Source organism: Alternaria metachromatica (assembly GCF_023757995.1).
Source record: "Alternaria metachromatica strain BMP 0045 chromosome Unknown scaffold_1, whole genome shotgun sequence".
NCBI classification, from domain to species: domain Eukaryota; kingdom Fungi; phylum Ascomycota; class Dothideomycetes; order Pleosporales; family Pleosporaceae; genus Alternaria; species Alternaria metachromatica.
In genome coordinates, this window is record NW_026055492.1 from 219,367 (window position 1) to 235,437 (window position 16,071).

The window sequence follows — 16,071 nt, forward strand, 5'->3', positions numbered from 1 at the left end:
GCTCCGAAAGACAACAGAAGATGAGGAACGGAGATTGTGGAGCGATTGAACTGCTGTGTTTTCATTCAGCAGAACGACTGTTGCACGTTTATATGTCTAATAACAGCAATAGCGGAAAGAGATGAGAGGGAGTGACTTCGCTGTCGTCCGCGAGTAATAGTGTTGAATAAGCGAATCTAATGCTGCATGTAGGAGGTCAAGTCTTCAATGCATTGAAGGCAGTTACCAGCAAATCAATGTTGAGCTTGCCATTGCGCAGAAACTATTGGGCATGCGTACATGAACAGCTCCGAAAGGGGGCTTAACGATATGACAGCTCAATGACAGCTCACTGGTCAGGCAACCAGCGTTCGACAAAGGTCGTAAAGGCAGATAGTCGAATGGTTCGCGGCATGAGGCGTCTGTCACGGTGGTCACAGCTGTTATTCGCATCCACCGCGCACACTGACAGCCATTGTCAAACGTGACTGCAAGATGATCCGTTGATGCAGCGAATCTTCAGGGCATATGTGGAGCTGGTTCAAAAGATTGTTATGGATTTCATTTACGTCGTCAGTACTTACGTACGCGTGTACGCACGGCGCTCCGTAGAAGCGAGATCGAGTATGTGCCGGCTAAAAAGGCAGGGCGATGCAGACTTTGCAACTGGTAAGGGCGGAGAAAATTCTTGTGACGAAAAATTCTTGTGCATAGCCTGTACAGAGCCTGCAGTTAGAGCACACGTATTGGCAATCTACCGCGGAAGTTGGCGTGGCCAATCCGGTAACGAATGTGCGTATTGTTCTGTGCAAGAAGATGAAAGAAAGGGTCGTTTGTGAAACCCTGGTACGAAAACATTTTGGTGCAGAGCTGTGCATGGGGGTAGTTTGCCTTGCCGTAGATCCGAGGGTTTGATGTGTGTGATGGACGTTGCTGGTTGAACAGTTGGGAGATGCCGCATCTTGGAAACTCATGATGACGTTCTAGCGTCCACGTGCGTGCCATGTGCTGATTACGCAAAGACCCGCCTGGGGCCGGAAGATCCAGGGACCGCTATGCCTACAGCGTCGTGCGTCCGACGCGAATTTGTACAAGCTGCTCCGGAATATACACCAAGTTGACTACGGCGCAACTGTGACTGACGGTCGTGCAGGGTTCGGGTGGCAGGAGCAAGTTGCAAATCTGTCCGCAACGACGGTGCAAGTTGGTCGCCAAGAGAAGCTCCAGATACACGCCTGCGAACATAGTGTGACGCTCGCTTGCGTGACTGAAGACGACTAACCGCGCATTACACGCGGAGAAGGGTTGTTCCTGTAAGGTTCCCCTTGTGCGAGTCGCTCCTGGCAGGATTCACAGGAGCTTTCTAGAAGTGGTGTGTTTCCGAGAGATCCCAGCTGCAGGCAAACCTTGACGGAAGAGACTGACTCGGTACTGAATCCGTGACGCTGGATAGTGGACGATGGGTTTAGGAGGCAAGCAGAGCTTCTAGCGTGTCCCCTATTTAGGAGATACAGGACAGACAAGTAGGTATAGCGGACGAGGTGGAAGGCCGTCAGATTAGGGAAGAGAAGCGTCGTTTGTCATGTGTGTTCCCCCTGACGTATCGAGGCTGCATGTCTCCTAATTCGATTCAGCTCGCCAGCGCTCAAGCAGGTATGTGGGCTGTCTCCCTACTCGGCTCGACATGGTCACGGACCGCAAGGTTGGGGATTTGCGATGCGAACGGTCTCTGGCCCGCCATCATGGGCCAACTCACGGACTGAATCGCGTGTAAAGTAAGGGCGAATGATTGACGGGGTGGCGCATGGCTGTCGCTCCCAAGGCTCCCTATTCACGCAAGCCCTGTCCGGTTGGTCGTGGCAGGGGCCCATGTGCCTCCGACGCCCCCCGTGCAGGGATGGCGCGACGTACGTGCAGCGTGCAGCGTGCAGCCATGCATCGGTGCTGCTTAGTCTTGGCTGCAAACGGGATGCTGCAGTCGTCGGGGCTGGTAGTGGAGGCCAGGTGTGATGGAAGCCAGACGGCGTGCTGCGCGATGGTGGGTGATGACCAAGGGCGGCGACGCTGCAGCTGTTTGAATTACGAAAGCTAACGGGCCGGCGCATCGCATTCTCCCCTTGTGCACAGTGCCTCGCAGACAGGCCCGTGTTGGACGGCTCGAATCGCGTCGGGCACAATACCCCGGCTAACGCAGCTTGCCGGTACCTGGTGGCTCTAACCTAAAGGTCCACCCAGCCCGCGGGCTCTTCAACGCTGCTCCGTGTGCTCTCTGGATGCTGAAACGTGCTTGAGGCGATCCCAAAGTGAGGCCCGCCCCAGCCCCGGCCCTTCCATGTCGAACGGTTTTGAACTTTGTTTGTCTGGACGCCGTCGTCCTCACCCACCCCACAGCACACCCAAGGAGGCTTTGGATACGAATCTCTACCTGTTCCGGCAGCTGGGCGACAGATACGACACACAGGACAAGAGAGGCAAGAAGAGAGTCGAGTTGGTCGATTGAGACGTGTCGTGGAGCTCCGGGCGCTCATGTCTTTCCTAGGCCTCCGTCCGCACTCGCGCAGCAGTCACACGACGAAAGGCTTGACGTCGCACACACAACGATCGGACGCGACTCTGGTCAGCTCGCAACCGCCGCCTCGCTCGGGCAGAGGCATGGCCGGGGTCATGGACATGGAGCGGACGCGGACACGACGGGAACGAACCTTTATCGGCAGCGAGTGCTGCGTGTGTGAGGAGAACCTCGAGTACACGCTGCGGGGCGAGCGGATACTGCAGCTCTCGTGCGGCCATGTGTCGCACGAGGCGTGCTTCTACGAGTACATCCGCGAGTTCGAGTCGCAGCACTGCCCGACGTGCGATGCGACGCTGGGGCTCGACAGCAGCAGAGGGGGCAACGTGCTCGACCTTGGTAGGCAGCCCTCGCAGACGGCGGCGGGCAGGCAGGCTGATGTGCGCGCAGAGAAACTGTCGACGATTGTGCGTTCGGTGCAGCACGAGGCGCCGCCGCCGCACGCCGAGAGCCAGCGCAGCGCAGCCAACACGCCCACGCCGTGGGACAGCCAGGCTGAGCGGCCGCACGACGAGCAGCAGCAGCACCAGCACCAGCACGGGCGGTCGCGCACCGGAAGCAACGCGTCGGCGCGATACCCGCCCACGACACACACACGGCAGCGGGACAGCAGCCACAGTCGCGACCGCGGCTCCGAGCGGGGCGCGTCGCTGTCGCTGTCACAGGCGCAGTCGCGGGCCCACGGGCGCAGCGACTCGGGCGCGACGGGGCTCGCGTCGTCGAGCGAGTATGCCGCGACGCACGACGGGCGGCGGCACGACTACGACGTGCAGTCGATGGAGACGAGCCTCAGCAGCCCGCGCGGCGGCGTGCGGAGCCCCATCCCCGCGCCCACCGTCACCGTCCGCAGCGAGTTCCCTACGCTGAGCCGGTCGCGGCAGCAGCAGAGCCTGACGTGCCTCGTCACCGTCGAGGTGGTCGAGGGCAAGTGGCGGCCCAGCCCCGACGACCTGCCGCGAGCGCCGCCGCCGCTGCCGCCGCTCGCCAGCGTGGCCGAGAGCGATTACGAGCGCTCCAAGTCGCCCGCGCCGCCGTACGAGCCGGCGGCGCTGCTCGACGACATGACCGAAGACCTGCACGCCCGTGTCGACAACTGGCACGGCCTCGACTTCTCGCGCTTCGGCAAGCTGCGCCTCCATGGCCACATCCGCGTTGGCAAGGACCGCCAGTCGTGGCAGGAGCTCGAGTGCTACCTCTTCTCCGAGATGCTCATCTGCGTCAAGGAGAAGAAGACGCCGCCCCTCACCAAGACAAAGTGCACCCTCAAGGGCTCCATCCTCATCAAGAAGCACCTCAACCACGTCGAGCACGCGCCCGACAGCCTCGTCCTGACCCTCAGCCTCTCCGTCGCCGAGCTGCCCGCCTTCCACCTGCAGTTCCACGACCGCAGCCAGCTCGACCTCTGGCGCCGCGCCCTCATGGACATCCGCCTCGACTTCCCCACCGCCGCCCGCCTGCCCGACTACGACCACGACAACTCGGGCCCCGACGACGACGACTACCGCCGCCCCAAGCGCCTCTCCTCCATCAACTCGTCCTACGGCGCCGCCAGGTCCACCATGACCGCCCCGACCGAGTACAGCGCCCCGCGCGCCGCCGTGCCCGAGCCGCGCCCCGCGCCCTCGATCCACGTGCCCGTCGACATTGTCGTCGTCATCCCCGTATCCTCCTCCATGCAGGGCTTGAAGATCAACCTGCTCCGCGACACCCTGCGCTTCCTGGTCCACAACCTGGGCGAGCGCGACCGCATGGGCCTCGTCACCTTCGGCTCCAGCGGCGGTGGTGTCCCCATCGTCGGCATGACGAGCAAGGCGTGGAGAGACTGGCCCAAGGTGCTCGATTCCATCCGCCCCGTTGGCCAGAAGAGCCTGCGCGCAGATGTCGTCGACGGTGCCAATGTCGCCATGGATCTGCTCATGCAGCGCAAGTCCAGCAACCCCCTCTCCAGCATCCTGCTCATCAGCGATTCCTCCACCTCCGATGCTGAAAGCGTCGACTTTGTCATCTCCCGCGCCGAGGCTGCGAAGTCCGTAGCCCCTTCCTCCCACAAATCCGCGCAACCACTGCTAACACGTAATCCAGGGTCTCCATCCACTCCTTCGGTCTAGGACTGACACACAAGCCCGATACCATGATTGAACTTTCTACCCGCACCAAGGCTTCGTACACGTACGTCAAAGACTGGATGATGCTGCGTGAGTGTGCAGCTGGCTGTCTCGGCTCCCTCCAGACTACCTCGCATCAAAACGTCAAACTCAAGCTACGACTACCCGAAGGCTCTCCTGCCAAGTTTGTCAAGATCAGCGGCGCCCTACAGATTACAAAACGAGCTACCGGACGAGACGCCGAAGCCGCGTTGGGTGACCTGCGTTTTGGTGACAAGCGAGACATTTTGGTCCAACTAGCCATTGCACCAGACACCGGCTCACCAGAACAGCTTCCTCAGGACCCTTGGGAGTCGATTGTGTCTGGCCTTGAGGCTCTCGGTGGACCGCTCGACCAGGACGACTCACGCACACTCAGCGTTGAAGAAGTGCCGCTGATCCAGGCAGACCTGACGTACGGTGACATCCTACGCGAAGGGTCTTTGTCACATTTACCACGCCCGTCGTTACTCGCCATCACTCTGCTACCGTCAGGGCCAAAGAAGAGCCCGACTGGAAGACCACCAACACCTCCCATCCCACCTCATCCTCACGTCGTGCAGCGACGCATGGAATTGCTCACCTCAGACATGCTGACACGCGCATTGACGCTTGTTTCGCGTGGGCAACACGACCGCGCACACCACCTTCTCAAGGAAACGCGCAGTATTCTAAAAGGACTCGGAAAAGGAGGTCTGCCACCACTTCCACCTCCAGGTCACCGACGCAACGAACCATCCAGTGCAGCAGGCAGCACTGGATCCGCATCACCGACATTGCACAGTACCAGTGGCGACTTGCGTGCGCGAACGCCCTCGCCTCATGCGGATAGCCCCTTTACTCCTGCAGCAGGCATTGATGTCAGAACCATGTATGCGCTTGACGCAGAACTCGAGTCCAGTCTCGAGTGGATCAACCACCCTGCTGTCTTCGGTAGGGATTCGCGAAAGGCCGTGTTGCAGGCAATCGGTGTCATCTCATCCCAGCGCGCGTACACCTTCCGCTCGCCCTCGGAATCTCTCTGGGCAGAGCGCATTGCTGGTGTCAAGCGCCTATCCGAACGCGCACGCGACTGGCGCGAAACCGGCGACCAAGAAGCCTTGATGGAGGAGAATTAATTGCGCGCAACGACTCTTCGATCTCTTCGCATTTGCTTGCATATACCCTGTATCATAGCGCATCACTCTTTGGTATCATGTTTCCTTGCTTCCATTCACGGCCATATCTTTCTTTTTGGCGATTTCACTGTTAGAGCTGTCATCGGGCTCATCCCACTTGAGACGTCTTGTTTCTCTTTGTTTCTCTTATTGGGTTTACGATACCAACACGGGTCTATATCTCCTTGCATTGGGTGGACCTCCTGGATTTGCAAAAGTAGGACTCGGGCGTCGCTCTCACCACATCTATGCTTTAGAGAGCACCACAGCCCCTTGGCGATTGATTGGCTACACATATGCACTTAGACGCACGAATATCACATCCGTACCATACTCCGTACCGTACTGCATCTGCTACGCTACTTGGGTAAACCGCAACGTTCACGTATGCTCAATAGCTATACCGGGTACAAGCACCCGCAGCTTGTGCTAACCCCTGAAATTGCATCACCCGTGTGTCTTTTAACACGCTGATTGCTGTAAGGGTCAGTCTACACTTGGTCAAGGCAGTCTTGGAACTCCACTGCGGTGAGTTCCGATGGTGGACGCCATGGCTACGAACAAAAGCCGGCAGAGCTACTTCTTCGGTGCGTTCGGGTGCATTACCCCTCACCTTAATCCAGTACCGTTATATATCTATAAGTTTGCAACTATACATCCATACAAGCATTGTTCATCTCGGCATGCAAGGATTCCTACCGCGACTTTGTGCACAAAGATATGCAGCGGACAAGAGCGTTCTTGACCGCATAAATGCGACATTGTTGCTGTGTGCGCTCAGGTCTCTGTCTCAGACTGCCAACGACCACCTGAAACTCCCAGCCGACAGCTCGCTTGGGCGCCAAATGCAATTGGTTTTGTCTTACTGGAACGAGAACGGTGCAGCTACACAAGTCAAAGGTGAAATCGAGGCCTGCATATTGATGCATGGGCTCAGGCAGTCAGTTCATCGTTCGCAATCGGCGAATCCTGCCTGCTGCGGTAACAAATCTTCGCGCTGTACGGTCATGCACGCTGATTTGCGAGCCAAACGATAGAGCACAGGCACCCAGAGCAGTGGGTTGTACCTGAAGTGTACCGGCTTCCGTCTTCTTACGCGCCTATCGTACCTGCCATCCGTTGTGAAGGCCTGTTGACGTCAAGCCCTGGAACAAGCCAAGTGCCAACTACTCACCCCACTGTCTAGATGTCCCACTCCTTCTTCTCTTTTCTTCAACAATAACCCGTCACATGCTCCCCAAACGGCACATGCTGAGGTAAACGGCGATGCAGTACTGCCGAAATGACCAGGATGCGAAACGTGTCCTTCCCGTCGCCCCTACTGGCAAATGTCGGCTGTGTCCAAGACGACTTTGTCAGACCTGGGAACATCAACGGATTCCTCTGTGGCTGTAGTACACCATGCAATATATCAAGTCTTATTCTGGTGCAGCATCTACAAACGCCTACTCATGCTGCGATTCAAGGGCCACGGCAAGACGCAGGAACCGGTCTTAATTGAGAGGGGCGCGGCGTGGACGAATGCCGCGGAAACATACCGGCTACATCCTGCATGTCGCTGCAGATACAGATGCGGCTGCAGGTGCATCTGTCCCGCTGTAAGAACTTGCTGGCTACATCGAGTATCCCCGGTGTCCATCAGGTTAAGACGCCCAAAAAGCAAACAACATCAGTACCTAGTCCATGGATATAGATCGCGTTCCGACAAGCCAATGAACTCTCATCCCAGTTGACAAGATATGCTAATGTCAAACAGTAATCACTTCCAGGTCGTCTCTCAACCCACGTTTGATCGCTCGTCGCATTGCACAAGGGGCAGCACAGTCTCGATGTCGCTGCGATTGTACCCATTGGCGGCTCGTCAAACTTTCCCCACTTGCTGGGAAATGCCCAACTTTTGCAAGCCCTTCGCATCTTGACGCACGTGCGAGACCCTAAGGTGGTGTTGGGTGGACCGATGGCATTTCCTTTGCGAGGCGAGCGGGCGGGACTTCGGTTCGATCATTCTCAGCCACATCTCGTTGACAAGGGTATGTAGATGCATGTTACGAATACGCTTACCAAACGGCTATTCCGGTGTAGTTCTACACTGGAGATCATGCTGACATGGGTCTTTAGGCGAGTCTGAAATCCAAAGCTGCATCGACGGTTGGGCTCTGCATGGCCCATAGCCCGCCATACAGGTAAAATAACGTGCTCTTAATGTGGAAGTGATGTAGCAGGATTGCCGATGCTGATTCTTGTTAGACTGTGACTGTTGGTAGCTGACCACGCAGATCCGACGTGCCGTGATCGTGAAGAGGCGGTGTTCTCGACAATATTGCTTTGCTCCGCACTTTCCTTCTTCATGGCCACACACTGGAGCGCATCACCGCTGCCGATCAAACCTATCGCGCTATTGTGGGACCTATGCAGCGGCCATCGAGATAGATCCATAATTCTCCCGCAAACCCAGCGCTGGAACCATTCCGTCAAAAGCAATACTTTCGGCCCGCAGACCAAGTTTACAACTGTGGCATGAGCGCCGTTTTGCCGGAGGCTAAGTCCAAGTGCCAGGTGTGGAGAGGGGCAAGACTCCGTGGTCCGCGCAAAAGCAAGCAACAGCTGAAGGACTGGGATAAGCGGGGTAATCGCAAGAGCGCATATCAAATTACATCATAGCCAGCAAGAAAAAGCATGGCGTCGTGTGAGTGTGCGTGTGTGCCAGAACTCAACATATCCACCCTTTGTCACACCGATATGCACATTTATACACAAACGGCGAAGATTACTTGCAAAACAAATGTTGACGACTGTGTGCGCATCATACTTTGTATGCAGCTAGAACATGTGGAAAGATGCAAGGTCTCATCTTTGCCTTGTTGGTAAGCCAGACACCCAATGGCGCACGTGCTATTACTTATCCCTACAGTATTCATCTTGCTTAGAGCGGCTATATGGGACCATCAGATCTTTGCGATGAAGTCTACAAGGACCTTTAATCGTTTGTGCTTGTAACATGCACCTGTTCCGATGCTCAACATAAACTGGTTTGGTATTTTTGTGTATTGACCTAATGCCCTCTATACGCAAGCATCAACATCACAAATCAACTACATAGCCTTTCTCTCTGTCGAGACACACTACATCCGTCGGCGTTACGGTAATGGGGTCGGTGCGGATAGAATAACAGATGCGCGCAAATAGCTAATGCGTCCGTGTCATGATATCTGTTTGCTACCTAGCCACCCAGTCGAAATACTTCCAAGGTTTGATTCAACAAGGTCTATCCAACATCCAACATGCATAACCCAAAGCCCTCGTCCCAAAAGCTCTACTTGCTATACTCATTTACAAAACGAATAACAGACTCGTAAACCTCTTTCGGATTGGATGCGCTCAAGAAGTGCTGGCCGCCTTCGATAACCTCCAATTTGGCATTCGGCGAGTTCGTGAAGAGTTTCATCTCCTCTTTGGCGTTCGCGACCGAATAAACAACATCGCTAGTTCCCTGTGACGACAGTCAGTTGCGAAATCACCCTAGAGAACACATCCGCAATGAGACCAACGTTGTCATGAAAAGAAAAGCATCCATCCACTTACATGCAACCGCAAAACCGGACACAGCACATCGCTCAAGCGCATATGCAATCCGTCCCGATCTCTAAGATTAATTGCACACATCCTGATCCTTCGACGTCCTTCGTCGCCTTGATAATTGTTCTTAATCTCATCAATCCAGAAGGCGCGGACGTCTTCGGGACAGTCCTCCATTCCCAAGCCCACGTCGATGAGGAAGTTGCAGAAATCTGTGCTGGGTACAAAGTCTGGCGTAGGCTCATTGGATTTGGTGCCGAATTCGCCGGTGATGCGGTCAGCGAGAGGGTCAACGGCGTGCCAACAGCCTAGATCGCGAGAACGAGGGGACTCATAGTCTAAGGATGTTCCAAGAGGTACTATGCCAAGGATCTTGGTAGTTCCTCTGTCAATATCTGGTAGAGTGCGTCACAAATCATTAGACATGGCGTGGGTCGCTTACCTTTTCCGGCGCCAAAAGTGCCATTCGTACCGTCACCCATCCTCCCTGGCTCGTCCCTAATACAAAAGCTTTCTTCACACCCAGCTTCTCCATAACCTGCAGATTCATCATCGCAGTATCCCAGTACGTCCAGTTCTCAGTCTTTGCGCGCGTTTGTCCATGACCCAATAGCTCGATCGCTACCAGATTCATCACCGATGTAAGTGTTTCGTTCGTGTATGCATCACGATAGAGCTCCGAAGACGTAGCGAAGGAGTTAATCAAGATGAGGGTGGGTTTGGAGGCGTCCACGGGACCGGAGGTTTGGTAGGCAGCTGTTATGCCGCCGAGGTGGGGGACGTCAATGGTTTTGGTGTTTGGCATGATGCACAGCGAGAAAGTGCACTGTCTTTCGAGTATGGGCGGTTGGTGATCATAGTTGCGAGTCGTGAGGCTGATGTTGTCGTGTGAATTTGCAACGACGTCACATGTCGATCTTGTGGGGAACGTTCGGGCCGAGGGGGTAGGTTATTTCCTTATTTGGGATAACATAGTGATGCGTTTACAAATCATCACACAATATAGGTATGAAGAGATGCGCGTGTCTTAGAATGTTATCATTTGGTCGGCGGAGCGGCAATTCTGTTGAAAAGCAACATGAGAAACACACATAAAGTGCCGCAAGAGCATATCATCAATGGTAAATCTTTGCAAGAGAATGTACATGTTTGCCTTCGGACGTATAAAGCTATGTTGCTGTGCATATTGCTTGCTTAGTTCTCCAGAACATACCTATACCTCGCTTTTCCTGCCTCCATGTCCACAACCGCGGTGTTAGCATCCTTCATTGGCCTCTTCTGGATCCATGGCTTGATCTTCTTCTCAGCCGCCAACTCCAACATCTCCTTGATCTCCCATGGGGCACCGATGCCAGAGCCTCCAACCTTGAGTCCACCAGAAAGAAGCGTGAAGGCGTTGATGGGAGGAAGCTCTCCGCCGTCCGGTGCTCCAACTTGGATGAAAGTACCATGGGTCTTGAGCAAACTAAGATAGCCATCTAGAGGCATCTTGGCGCTGGAAACGGTGCATATAATGAGATCGAGCGTTTGTGCGTTGTGCTTGGCCCAATCCTTATCTTCGTCAGTGGAAACGTAGAGGTCAGCGCCTAGCTTGAGAACGTCATCGCGCTTCTCAGCCTTGCGGCTTATACCGACGACCTTGTCTGCACCCAGGGCTTTGGCAAAGAGAACACCGAAATGACCTAAGCCCCCTACTCCAACAATTCCGACAGTTTTGCCAGGACCACAGCCATAACGCTTCAACGGAGAGTAGACGGTGATTCCGCCGCAAAGCATCGGCGCAGCATCCGCACTATCCAAGCCGTCAGGGATACTTAGGACGAAGTGTCCGTTTGTGCGGTTGTGTGTAGCGTATCCACCATAGCTTTTGCCCTCGTCGCGTGGGTAGATGGAGCCATAAGTGTTTACTGTCTCGCGGTGGCAATGGTTCTCGATGCCGTTCGAGCAATCGGGACAGTCTGGTTGAAGGCATGAGCGTGCTTGCGCGCCGACACCAACACGGTCGCCCTGCTTGACGTGCTTGACGTTCTTGCCAACCTTGACGGCTTTGCCGATGATCTCGTGACCGACGACGCAGGCTAATAACCATCAGTACGGTGAAGCAGTTGACACAGTCTGTAACATACGATATGGTGTAGGGCCCCAGCCAGATTTCAACATGTGCAAGTCTGATCCACAGATACCGCAGTGAGAGATCTCAATGTCAACATCGTCTTCGGTCCACTTTTTAGGTTCAAATTGACCCCACTCCATCTTTCCCTTGACACTCTCCTCGTCCTTGCCGAGCCATCCTTGGAATTTTGTATCTGTCGCCATTGTGTAGTTCGTATTGTTGTAAGCGTACGTGCTCGATGTTGGTGTTGGTGTTGTAGTTGTAGTTGTAGTGGGTGGGATGTTTGGCCGCACCATCCGTGCACATACACTTATATATCAGCAACGACCGTTAACTCCGTGGACATTCCGATATGACGTTCACTATGAGCCTGGCCCGTCTAGAAGAGCCTCAAGGCAGCCTATGCAGGCGGACTGCGGAACTGAGCTATTCTGGTTGGTCCCATCGTCACTCTCATGAGCGCCCATTGGCTACCTTCGCCATCATAGACCTTTACGCGTACTTGTACTGCGGGGACAGTACCGGTTTCGTTTACTGATGCTGTGCGTCATCAGTTGAAAAATTATCCACCGCGTAGATAGCGGGAGTGAGGACTTCTCCTATTGGTCGCGTGCCTTGCGCTAATGCGACCGCCGATGGATATCGGGCCACTGCCAAAGATTGTCGGCGGACCGACTGATGCAGACCGATGACAATGCACCGGGGTCTGGTGATATCGGGGTTAAACGCGGAGAATGCAACTCTGAGGGCGGTTGCATCGTGTCACGGAGATGACTGGATGCCGAAGTTGTATGGAGTCGTTGCAGTGTGAGGATCACATGGGAATGTGCAACAAGATAATCAGTGTATCATTTGTTACCTCAAACGTTGGAACTTGTCTTCTTCAGCCATTGTCTTGTCGACACGTTCAATCGTTTCGGCGTCATATACTTCCTCTAAGCTTTTTTGGCCTTTTAACACTTCCCTCTCATGCTTTGTTGCCTCTTCTTTCGTCATAAGAACCAAGTCCTTCATCTGGAGATGACTATTCTTCTGACCCGGTGTTCTCTCATCAACAAAACTCAGAGCTGGCTTAGTCCATCGTGTCAATACTAGGCGTGTAGACAACCCACTGATGATACTTCGGCCATGGTATACTTCTTCTACTAGATAGCCCACATCATCTTGTGTTATGGGAATCTTGAGACCCAGTGGGTCCTCGCTGAAGAGTGCACGTGCCAGTCTTTCTTCGGCACCTTGGAGAGCACCTAAAATTCCGTCGTACATCTTGTCGCGTGACTTGGCTGGCAAGTATTCGTGAGGGTAGCCAGAGATGGAAAGGATGACATGATTCGCAACTGCGAGACCGAAGATGGCTGGCATAGTACCCAAAACTGGCAAGATTCGTACCCGGAAATCTGCAAGAACACCAAGCTCTCCCACGTTGCCTTTCGCAAATTCTTCTTCGGAGAGAGGTTGGAGCTCAGCCTTCCCTGGGCCTGGCCTTTCTGTAGAGTAGACAACTGGTATGCCGTCCTTGACACCCTTCAAGCGTAGCTTTCGCCTTGTAGACTTTGACAACGGGTCGTCTGTACTTGTGGAGATGTCGCCAATGAATATTCGTGTAGGATCAGACTTGCATCCTGCACCCATGGAAGATATGACCTTGATATTATTCATGTAACAGTATGCCAGAAGTGCAACCTTGCTGTCAATGTTGTCGATAGCGTCGATAACAAAATCCGGCTGCTGATGGTTCATGGGTGCTAGCTGAGCTGCAGCAGTATGCTCGGCAAAGAGTTCATTTCGGCATTCGAAATGGGTCCAGGGTGTGATTTGTTCGAGTCGTTTGCGGAGGCAGTGAACCTTGGGCGTTCCGACATCTGCTAGTGTAGCAACTGCATGCCGATTGAGCGAAGACAGCGTGACCTGGTCAAAGTCGATAAGCCTAAGTTTGGAGCATCCTGAGCGAGCGAGGGCGGCCGTAGCATGTGATCCGACGCCTCCGCATCCGACTACAATTACGAAGGCATTCCTTAGCTTGGCGATTCCAGGATCTGTGAGAAAGACTCTATTTCTTGCGAGTTGTTCAAGGATGAGATCTGGTGCACTAGTCAGAGTTGAACTGGCATTTCATGAAAGAATCAATACCGTCGTCGTAGTCACCTTTCCTTGCCCTTGCGGCTAATGCCATACTCCGCTCATCTTCCTTGCTTGGGGCGAAGACGTTGGAAGCAGCACCATATTCGGTCAGCTGGGTGATGTTAGCGAGTATTTAGGTGTCAGCTCGATGATCGAGTATGCAGCCGATTCGATATTCGGGTACTCACTCTGGACGCGCGATGTTCGTCACTGACGTCTGGAATCGATGCCTTCAGATCGGCTACCCTTGTCAAGCGCCGAGCTTTCTGAAAACCTAGAATCGCACTGCCCACGACAAAGCCTGACACGGCTGCAGTCGTGATGAGCTGAGCATTGTGAGACTCAGTTGCTCGCGACAGCCAGGAAGGCATTTTAACGGGTTGACGTCACACTTTATGCGATGATGTCCTCAATGCAGATCCGCATAGCCGTCTATGTACAGTAGAAGAAACAGAAACGAAGAGGGCTGCGCATGTACTGGAAACCCGTAAAACGGCCGGACTTGATGATTTGTATGTGGTGTCGAATATGCATGCAGGTGCGGCTGTCAAGACTAGCGTGCATGCGGTAAGCGCCAAACCCTCGTCGTCAAAAATGCAGATGACCATTAGGGAGCAGGCGCCAGCGAACCAGACGAGCAGGGGTAGACGCGTTCTGAGACATCCCTCACGCGCCGTAAAGGACGCCGAAGCCGTGGGAGTCGCTCTCTGGCTCACGAGGGGCATTCCCATCACCTCCGACGACCAACAACCCACGTCTCGGAAGACTGAACAACATTCATCATGTCCAAACTCACCTTGGGTTTGATAGCTGCTGGCGGTGCAGCTGCAGGAGCTGCAGCGACTGCAGCACTTTACTCTGCAAAGAAGGATGGCCCTCCGTCTGCACCATCCGTCACCACGACTACGACGACAACCATAGCTGGGCCCGGCCGGCCAGCGCCTGTACCCTCGGTCCCTGCCACGCCATCGCCCGCTGTGGCTGTGGCTGCCCGGAGAGCAGTCGTAGACCCCAACGGTCTCTTCCAATATGGGTTCCCGGGCCCAGTCAACGATCTCCGCCCTGCCGCCTCCCTCACATCAAGTTACGACCGACGAACACGAAACCCCGCATGGGTCGCCGAGCACATTACGCCCGAGTCGCTAGCCAACAGCAACGCGGACAGGAAACACAGCGTGTTTGTAGAAGACGTGACGATCCCCGAGATGTTCCGTGCAAAGCTGAAGGACTACTTCCGCTCTGGCTACGATAGGGGGCATCAAGTCCCTGCTGCAGATGCCAAGTGGAGCCAGGAAGCCATGGACGATACTTTTGCGTTGAGCAACATGTGTCCGCAAGTGGGCGATGGCTTCAACCGCGACTACTGGGCGCATTTCGAGGACTTCTGCCGGAGGCTCACACACTCGTACCCCTCGGTCCGCATCGTAACCGGCCCTCTGTATCTCCCCAAGCGCGAGGCCGACGGCAAATGGCGAGTGTCATATGAAGTCATCGGCTCACCACCCAACGTGGCTGTGCCTACACATTTCTACAAGGTCATCTTCGCCGAAGACGGGAAGCTGGGGGGCAAGGTGGCGCTGGGTGCTTTTGTGCTGCCGAATGCCGTCATTCCCAGCCACAAACCGTTGACGGATTTTGAAGTACCGGTCGAGGCGGTGGAGAGGGCTAGTGGACTGGAATTTGCGACTAAGCTCACGCCAGAGAGGAAGAAGAGGTTGTGCCAGGAGGTCAATTGCAGTGTCATTGTAAAGGAGTATGCGCAGAGGCAGAAGACGTTTGCTAAGAAATAGGCTTCCAAGCCATGACGAGATGTTATTCATGGTACAGTGTATAGTACATTGTGGTCCTCCGCGGTGTTGTAATGTCGTGATGGCGCAGTCCAACCAAGCCTTTACAGGTTCTGCACGGCACCGCCCTGGGCACTCTCGCGCTGTATTCTGCCGACGTACTGCTTGCTCACAGTATTCCATGCGCTCATGTACTTTTCCATGCATGCGCTCATGCAGCTTTCTTCGCCTTTGGAGAGGGCAGCACCGGGCTTGGGGATGCAGCGCTCGAAGCAGTGCTCGTTGAGTTTCTGGGAAGGCGTCAGTACGACGTGCACCGCCATGCAGAGACAGTATATGCCCCGGACCGACGGACCTCGACAAGCATGCGCGCATTCTGCATAGCCGCTTCCTGCTGGACCTGGCGCATGACGGCCGTCTTTGGGTCGCTCGGGTAAGAGGACATGCCGCCCAGGGAGTCCATGGTCTCGGGTGGGTGTGCGTCTGGGGGTGAAGGGGCGTGGGTCGTGGGGCGTGGTGCTGCGAAAAGGTGCGTCGTGCGTGCTTGTCGACGTCAAGAGCGCCTCTCTCGCTAGCGCAGTCGCTGCAACCCGAGACGGTGGACCCCTGCAATGCACGCCGAGGT

At 55.0% G+C, this 16,071-nt stretch overlaps 6 protein-coding genes across 6 annotated transcripts; 2 read left to right on the top strand and 4 right to left on the bottom strand.

The window, feature by feature from the left end:
• Nucleotides 1-2,631: 2,631 nt before the first annotated feature.
• On the top strand, nt 2,632-5,810 carry J4E83_000067 (uncharacterized protein; the record flags this gene model as incomplete). The annotated part of the gene is made up of 2 exons (XM_049327032.1): nt 2,632-4,574; nt 4,631-5,810. The coding sequence occupies 2 exons, from the start codon at nt 2,632-2,634 to the stop codon at nt 5,808-5,810; spliced, it is 3,123 nt and encodes a 1,040-aa protein (XP_049193177.1).
• Nucleotides 5,811-9,162: 3,352 nt separating this feature from the next.
• J4E83_000068 (uncharacterized protein) lies at nt 9,163-10,230 on the bottom strand (the record flags this gene model as incomplete). The annotated part of the gene is made up of 3 exons (XM_049327033.1): nt 9,163-9,339; nt 9,432-9,797; nt 9,868-10,230. The coding sequence occupies 3 exons, from the start codon at nt 10,228-10,230 to the stop codon at nt 9,163-9,165; spliced, it is 906 nt and encodes a 301-aa protein (XP_049193178.1).
• A 389-nt stretch (nt 10,231-10,619) lies between these two features.
• Nucleotides 10,620-11,741, bottom strand: J4E83_000069 (uncharacterized protein; the record flags this gene model as incomplete). The annotated part of the gene is made up of 2 exons (XM_049327034.1): nt 10,620-11,503; nt 11,552-11,741. The coding sequence occupies 2 exons, from the start codon at nt 11,739-11,741 to the stop codon at nt 10,620-10,622; spliced, it is 1,074 nt and encodes a 357-aa protein (XP_049193179.1).
• Nucleotides 11,742-12,393: 652 nt separating this feature from the next.
• On the bottom strand, nt 12,394-14,030 carry J4E83_000070 (uncharacterized protein; the record flags this gene model as incomplete). The annotated part of the gene is made up of 3 exons (XM_049327035.1): nt 12,394-13,619; nt 13,669-13,771; nt 13,848-14,030. 3 exons carry the CDS (start codon nt 14,028-14,030, stop codon nt 12,394-12,396), a joined length of 1,512 nt encoding a protein of 503 aa, XP_049193180.1.
• Nucleotides 14,031-14,441: 411 nt separating this feature from the next.
• NUC1 (nuclease) lies at nt 14,442-15,449 on the top strand (the record flags this gene model as incomplete). Its single annotated transcript, XM_049327036.1, has 1 exon — nt 14,442-15,449. One exon carries the CDS (start codon nt 14,442-14,444, stop codon nt 15,447-15,449), a length of 1,008 nt encoding a protein of 335 aa, XP_049193181.1.
• Nucleotides 15,450-15,550: 101 nt separating this feature from the next.
• TIM13 (protein translocase subunit) lies at nt 15,551-15,909 on the bottom strand (the record flags this gene model as incomplete). Its single annotated transcript, XM_049327037.1, has 2 exons — nt 15,551-15,736; nt 15,802-15,909. 2 exons carry the CDS (start codon nt 15,907-15,909, stop codon nt 15,551-15,553), a joined length of 294 nt encoding a protein of 97 aa, XP_049193182.1.
• Nucleotides 15,910-16,071: the final 162 nt, after the last annotated feature.